We start from the raw sequence: 8139 nt of genomic DNA, 5'->3' as shown, positions 1-8139 counted from the left end.
TATTAGATTAAAAGGCAAAATACTGGAAAACAACAATGCTGTGGGAAACAATGGCTGGATCTCAGTAGAGATACAAAAATGATAAGCAACAGCTAAAAAGTAAACGTAAGTAAACAGCCAGAAATAGAACCAGAGCTTTCGGACAACACTAGTCCTTCCTCAGTGGCGAGTCAGTGAGGGTAGAAAAAGCTAGATGGTATAAAGTGAGAATTTCATGCAAGCATGATTGGAAACAATAGGCTGGGAGAGATTAGAATGAACAGCCTAAACAAGTAAACAGGAAGGCCAAAACTAAACTTTAGAGGCAAGCCTCAATAAATAAGCCAAATGATTTATCCAGAATAAATTGAAATGCCATTGGTTTAATCATGGAGGTATTATAGTGTACCTCCATGGTTTAATTTAGTGTACTGGGAGAACGTTCCTAATATTGAGTCCAAATGGTGTGGTTGTTTTAAGTAAAAGTTCCCAGTGATTCTCTTTATCTTTGCGATTTTTGTCGCTCCAACTGGCATTATGGTCAATTGCAATCACTCTGAAATTTGAAATTGAATGACCAGCTAAATTGAAATGTTCCAGCTAAATTGAAATATATATACTGTATATATATATATATATATATATATTGGGGCATTTATTAAAAAACAAAATTATGTAAACATTAATATTTTTTATGTTTACTACAGGCAAAGATACATCCATGAATATGGGAGAATCAGAAGGTAAATTGGTTGTCTTTTATTATATTTAAATAGTCCAGCAAAATATAAAGTTTACTGTAGTATGGACATCAACCATTCATACATTTATAATTTATTGTTACACGTTATTGTTCTGTGCAGAAATATATTAGAACCCCTCCATTCAACATATATATATATATATATACATATATATATGTTATAAATCAAAGGTACATATACCATCATGTCCAATATTGTAACACTGTATATGTACCTTTGATGATTTATAATATAATATATTTAACAGTGTTAACGGCTAACTTCCTTAAACATATTATGTAATTTATTATTTAATTTCAGAATCTGATGATGATGACAACAATCTCATAATCAAAAGGACACAGACAAGTAACACAGGTAGGTGACTAATAATATGATGCAATGATTTGGGTGCTACCTGTTTTGTCACAGTCCACACCAAGAAAATAACAACAAAGTTTGCAAACAATGTCACTTTTATAAAGGTGACGTAAAGTCCAAAACAAGGGATAGCTTATTTTCTGTCATGTACCTACTGTACCATAAACACGACTATGATATCAATTATATGGTAGCACTATTACGATATGTATCCATCTTTATGTGTTGAATGGAGTGATAGGTTTGTACTCTAGAGCTGTAGCTTAGTGTAAGGTGCTCACCTTCCAATCCCAGGGTCCTGGCTTTGAATCCTTTCTGTGCCAAGGTTTTTCTTGCTTGGGTCAGCGTGGCCAGGCGTTGCTCAAGATGTCCCGAAAAATATGACAATTTAGGGGATTCAGAAGCTTATGTATTAGATTTTATAGATAGTCTACCAATATTATTATGTAGAAAATATATACGGTGAAACAAATTATATTGTTTAGAATAATAATACAGTATTTATTTAGGTGCACATATCTTGGGATATTTATTTATTATATAATATTGCTCCAGAGAATGTATGTTTAAACCCTGTGGCTTTCTGTAGTTTTCCACTGACCAATTTGATTGAATTTTAAATCGTTTCTGGACATCTGTTAATAATATAGTTCAATTATTTGATTTTCAGAGACTGATGCCATAGGTAAAAGAAGACAGTGTACAAGAGGTAAGCATTGTGGATTTCTCTGTAAGCTTAATTTATGAAGTAATTTAAATTATGAATTGACCACTTTAGTATAATCTTAATTTGGTGAACCAAATGTGGATATAAAGTATTTACTTTCAAAACAAGCTTCTTTACGACGAATAATAAAGAGGGGAGATTCATGATAAAGGTTAGTGGTGGAAAGAGGAGAGTCAAGTAACAATCATATGAATCTATGTAATATGGTGAAAACTTTATATATTATAACATAGCCATCAGTTTCGATAATTTATTTGTTACGACACGTTCCAAGAAACCCACAATGAAAACTGTAAAGGCACTTTGTAAGAGCTGTTTAAACAATGGTGTTTATTTTTGTTAACCAGTAAAAAATGACAAAATCAAATGATGAATACAGGTGTGGTTTCATTTGTTTTAACACTTGCCTGCACATTTCCAATTATATCTTTTTAATAATAAAATGGATAATAAATCTTGATGATTTATATTTCTTATTATTTTTTCCCCTTCTGTTTTGTGAAAAGCTTCTAGACCCTATACCAGATGGTCTAAGCAAAACACAACAATTGTTGTTAAATACTTCAGGAAATGGATTGATGGTGACTGTCTTCCAAGTAAGTTTACTATAATTTAAAGTATTTTTTAATGTATTTTTTGTTGTTTGAAACTTATGGATAATTCTATAAAACCTAAATTTTTAGTTTGTTGTCCATGTGACCCAAATTTTGGTAAGTAGAAATACTGCTAATATCCGATTAATAGACATTGTCAACACCACATTTAACAGGTTTTAATAAAGAAGTCGTGCTACATACATACTAAATGTCAGTCAATAAATTAAAGTGGTTTTATCTTTGTTGGCTCCTCCGTAATTTATTCTCAATTATTAATGTAAAATACATGGACTACATTCTAAAAAGTTAAAATATAAATATCGTATGTATTCCAACCTTGAATAAACACCCCAGGGCGTTTATTTTTTCCTCGAATACACCCCTCCAATGATTGTAAAAAATCTAACAAAGCCATATCGTTCTCCCTCAAATTAATACCCTCAAAACCATTTCTCAACAATAAAAGCCATGGGCCGTTTATTCAAATAGATATGTTATGCTTCTTTTTATAGCTGCATGGTTGTAGTTTCTTCTCAAAAGATTTCTTACTCCAGTAGGCTTACGCTTAATAAGTCTCAATTTAATTCAAGTTTATTCTATACAGGTCGTGTTTCTGCAGATTTATTTTAACTTTAATCATTGACATTTTTTAATGTTGGGCAATACAAATTACCCTTTCTGATTCGGCAGTACAGGCCTGAAGCAATGATACAAGAAGTATACACACATATTCTTGGAAGCAGTGTATGTTTAAATTATATATTGTTTACATTATGCGATATGTTGTTTCTGGGTTTATTCCATTTTCCTGTCAAATTATATACATTATATATTTAAGTAATGTTCTATTTTTCATCCATATTTAGGAAAGAAAGAAATCCAACTGTTTATGACGAGAAATCCGACTCTCAAAGTAACTAGCTGGCAGGTGATCCGTACAAAGGTGTTAAATGAGCAGCGTGCTGCAAATAAGCGCCTGCAAAAACATCTTAGAAATGTTCAAGAATAAAGATCAATAAGAAAGTACTTATAATCAAGTATTAGTATTGTTCAAAGCTTTAGTGATATTGATTACTGTACTTCCATACGGTTAATGTTACAGATATTTGGTGGATGCTGAAAACTTTTTTGAGATTTGTATATTTAATGGTGGATTTAATTTCACCTGGGTGATTGTTGTTGCTATTTAGTTGTGGCCTTGCTCAAAACTGTTGTTTTGAGCAGGGCTACAACTGATCAGCGGTGGTAGGCTTTGATGGAATCGGGTCTATAATTAAATACTTAATTAAGGTGTTTTTGTTTTATTACCAGTGAAATTAGGCAATGACAGCAAAGTTTGTTTCCAACCCATTATGAGAAGCCACCCTATTCAAATGATTTTATCGCAAAACATTTTTAGTTTTACTTTTTGTGGATGCTGCAGCGTTTTGTTGTATGAATAAATACATATTTTAGAATATGTATAGTACAGTTATCCCAGGAGTAAAAGAAAAAGTTGTTATAATAAATTTCTCATTCAGGTTGTATAGGAGTTGTATTGTGTTAATTTATTATGCGTGTATTATAAAACGTATTTCAAATAATGCTATATTCATATTATAGTACAGTATTGTTTAGAAAATCCCTTCATTCACCAACAGCATATCAGTTTAAAACATATTTTGAAAATAAAAAAAGCTTTAACTTCGATAAAAGTATCACATGTATACATTAGTTACTTTTATTTTATTTGAAATGTAATCTAGATTAGATGAAAAATATGAATGAAAGAGGAATGACAACAAGGATGGGTGACTTGCACGAAAGAAAAAAATATATCGCTCTAATCAAATGATGTATGTGATTTAATTGCCTAAGCTACTAACAGATGATAACTGCTTATTCGATTACATTTATAGGCCTAAATCTCTGTCAAATGTACAGTATACAGTTGTACCCCTAAGAGGACACCTTCAGGACCAAAATATGTGTCCCCTTAATAGGGCTGTCCCCTGAATAGCTATAACTATAACATACATACATTCTTTATAATTTTATTTTTATTAACATAGAATCATTTACAGTAAAATATCTAATTTTTAGCAATAATTTGAATCAGCAGAAATGTAATTAAAACAATAGTTAAATATAGATATGTTCCCAATATTGCTTCATTATGAAACAATAATGAACAAATATTCTTTTTTTTTTAAATATTGAGCTTTCCATTAAATCAAAGTTTCATATGGTTTGAAATATTATAATGTGATTAATATGTGTGTAATATATATGCGAAATGTCCTGAAAAGGTAAACAAATACTGGTTTATTTACAAATAACAACAACCACAGCTTTCTATTAGGTGCATGTAGCATGAATAGAGCACCTCTTTGAATACTAATATGTAATAGGTGCTGATGTCAGTGGCGGATGTAGATGGTGTGATCACACCCCTTAAATTATATAACAAAAATAATTGTTTATCCTTAAAAATATAGTACGGGTAAGATTTTAAAAGTATGAGAGTGCAAATTCTGGGCACCTTGAGGTCCCTTAATAGGGGTTATTGACAGTTGGCGCACTCAGAAAGTGTCCCCTTCCCCTTTAACAGGGGCGTCCCCTTAATAGAGATTGGCTGTAGTGAAGATATATTGCCTGTCGTTTCACAGAATTGTGTCCCCTTAATAGGGGTGTCCCCTGAAGGAGTGTCCCTAATGAGGGGTTCTACTGGATGCTCAAATCACTCTCCTCACATTCCTACCCCTCCCCACACAATAATTTCATATAATATTTAACTAAAATTAATTGAAAAACAGAGAAGGGAATTGTCGCCTAATTGTAGCATTTTTTATTACTGTCACCCTCATATAGCAATTGCATTAATATTATGATGTCGCCCTAATATGGCATGAGTAGTTAGAAAATATTAGGGCGACGCCAAAAAAATTATGTTTTGAATTTTTATATTTAATTAAGTATAATTACATATATTAACTAAGAAAAATCAATTTGAACATTTTTTCCATCAAAAATAAAGAAAATACTAGTGTTATGTAATGTTGCCCAAATGTAGCGTTTTTTACTACCGTCACCCACGTATAGCAATTAGCATTATTATTATTATTATTATTATTATTATTATTATTATTATTATTATTATTACTATATTATTATTATTAGGCCTATTATTATTATTACGTACGGTAGTCTAACAAAAGCTCGCCCTTGACAAATAACAGTAGAGAGGTGATAATAGTTAGAAAGGTGATAAAAGTTAATTAATGAGTTGCCCACCATAATGTTTATTTACAGCAAGTCTGTCATTCAACAATTAAAAAATGTAAATGACGAAAACATTTGTTTTGTATTTATGGTTTACAGTACAGTAATGTAAAATGAATATACAATATAATTGTAATTGAAATATACATGTAGACTGTAAATAAAATTAAAGCTGTAATTGCATTTTACTATAATGAATGTAAAATACAAATACAACAACAATGTAAAGTAGAAAAACAGCAACTAGTCATTTTACATTTTGATGTAAAATATATTGACAGAAATGTTGTAAAAAATAAATATTAATGTGATGTAATGTAAAAATACAGCAAATGTGATGGCAACTCTGCTGCCTGCACATTTGCTGTAAATTTACAGAGAATTTTTTTACAGTGTACGCTTTCTCCATCAGTAATGCTTCTTTTAAGAATGGAATGACTTGATGGAAGACCAAACCCAGTACTGTTTCGATTTTATTCGTGCGGGAAATCTACTCATGATGCTTTAAATATATTTATGGCATCTAGTCTACTGGACACATGTAGTGGATTAAGAATAATGTTTAATTGTTTCTATAACACGAGGGCATTGACATCGACATCACGTTAATGTTATTGATACAATGAATTGAATCAAAAATATACCACCAGTGTCATTCCTATTACCAAATTTAGAAATGTTTAAAAATTAATGTGATTTAATCCTGTTACACCAGGATTTGTTCTTGAGACTAAAAAAAAAACTCCAATCATTATGGCTTATTTACCTTACCTAAGACAGTAATTTACTGTATATTGCTATTCAAAATCTTCGCTTATTACCTAAACAAAATCGCTATAGTCAAATATAATCGATATCGTTATTGAACTCTTTAATTAAATTTCCACTACCATCAACATCATCATCATCATTAGAACTATATTTTGGAAATGAGGAAAAGTGTCTATATGTAATTTTGATCTATCTGTGGTATTACAAGCGTGGGAGAGCGGAAGAGAGGGAGGAGTATTTTTGGTGTGAATCACACCTATAACCCATGAAGTCCGAAGACTTGTTTACAGTGGGGGTCTTTCTAGTGGTGAACTGGATTGTGATATGTGGGAGTTGGAGGTCTATATGGAGAAAACCAAAGCCATCGTTTTCAGAAGGGGTGGAATAGTGACCAAAGACGAAGGTTGGACATATAAAGGTGACAACGTTGAAGTTATTATTATTATTATAATTATATGGGCCCTAAAATAAGCTCCCACATATTATAAAGGTGACAACATTGAAGTTGTACTGCATATTATAATTATCTGGGCCTTAAAATAAGGTCCACGGGAGCTTATTTTAAGGCCCAGATAATTATAATGTGGTACAACTTCAACGTTGTCACCTTTATATGTCCAACTTTCGTCTTTGGTCACTATTCTACCCCTTCTGAAAACGATGGCTTTGGTTTTCCCCATATAGACCTCCAAATCCCATATACCACAATACTTTTCGATGGCGTTTAATATTTACAGCCTTACAAATTAGGATATACGGTACAGTTGTATACAAGGTTCCGAACATCGAATAATGCGGTTTTAATAGTAAGAAACAGGGGTGGCGCCAGGCCCCCCCCCCTTCGGGGATAGCTGCGCCCACATCTCCACCCCCACCCCTACCCCGTCGGGGAGAAAAAGTTGGGGAGAAAAAAAAATATATGTATTTTGTACAAATTACTAGACACTAAAATCGAATAAATAAGCCTTTAAAACCCATAAATTGTCAAAAAAATGTGGGGGCTGCGGCACCCCCATTCCACTTTTGGAAGATTAAAGCGACGCTCGGTCACGCCCACTTTGCTCTCGTCAAGGAAATCTTCCCCCTCGTCGGGCATCGTCCCCCCCCCCTACACCCCCGACCTCGGACCTATCCTCGGGCAAATCCTGCCGCCACCCCGGGTAAGAAAGAACATATGAGAGCTAGAATATAAAAGTTATTCGGGTTTAATTATTTAGACAGTGCATGATAGGGACGTACGGTACGGATATGCTTACAAATTAGGAAAGTGGTTTATGTCAAAATATTCATACCGCTCTCTAAGGTCTGCTTATAAGGCATACAATTTACTGGATGCACTCCACATTGTTTAGAAGTTGGTATACATTTGTAACATTTGCACGTATATTATTTCTGCGGTTTGTGGGTAGGTTACAATCAAGTGTTGTTATAATAGTAAAGTGTACGCAGTTGTAGCATGAGAGGTAGATCATGGGGGTCCTGTTACGGTAACATGATTTTTTTTTTCTCACAACCAAAACAACTCCTCTGCCAAAGCATCATAGTGAGACTTTTTAGTTTGCATCTTGTGTTCATGTTTGTCTTGTTAGTCTGGTTGTAAAACTGCTGAAATGAACTTTAGAGGGAAAAAAGTAAAGGAAAATTAATTTTTGGTTTTTCTGAATCAGCATACCCTATAGTG

At 32.6% G+C, this 8139-nt stretch overlaps 1 protein-coding gene across 4 annotated transcripts in view; it reads left to right on the top strand.

The window, feature by feature from the left end:
- Window positions 1-3952, top strand: part of LOC117102878 — an 8395-nt gene extending 4443 nt beyond the window's left edge. For 2 of the 4 annotated variants that reach the window (XM_033243348.1, XM_033243327.1), the window contains exons 6-10: window positions 687-722; window positions 1044-1100; window positions 1774-1812; window positions 2337-2426; window positions 3293-3952. In XM_033243348.1, the coding sequence (XP_033099239.1) occupies window positions 687-722; window positions 1044-1100; window positions 1774-1812; window positions 2337-2426; window positions 3293-3435 (365 nt within the window). In that variant the 3' untranslated portion in view covers window positions 3436-3952. The remainder of the gene's footprint in view (window positions 1-686; window positions 723-1043; window positions 1101-1773; window positions 1813-2336; window positions 2427-3292) is intronic. The other 2 variants (XM_033243343.1, XM_033243336.1) reach the window with 2 other exon arrangements.
- The last annotated feature ends 4187 nt before the right edge of the window (window positions 3953-8139 follow it).

This window comes from Anneissia japonica, unplaced genomic scaffold (assembly GCF_011630105.1).
Source record: "Anneissia japonica isolate Jap-2015-1 unplaced genomic scaffold, ASM1163010v1 scaffold288258_len262004_cov172, whole genome shotgun sequence".
In the NCBI taxonomy this organism is placed as follows: Eukaryota; Metazoa; Echinodermata; class Crinoidea; order Comatulida; family Comatulidae; genus Anneissia; species Anneissia japonica.
Note: the sequence above shows the minus strand (reverse complement) of the source record. Positions and strands in the feature narration are given on the sequence as shown.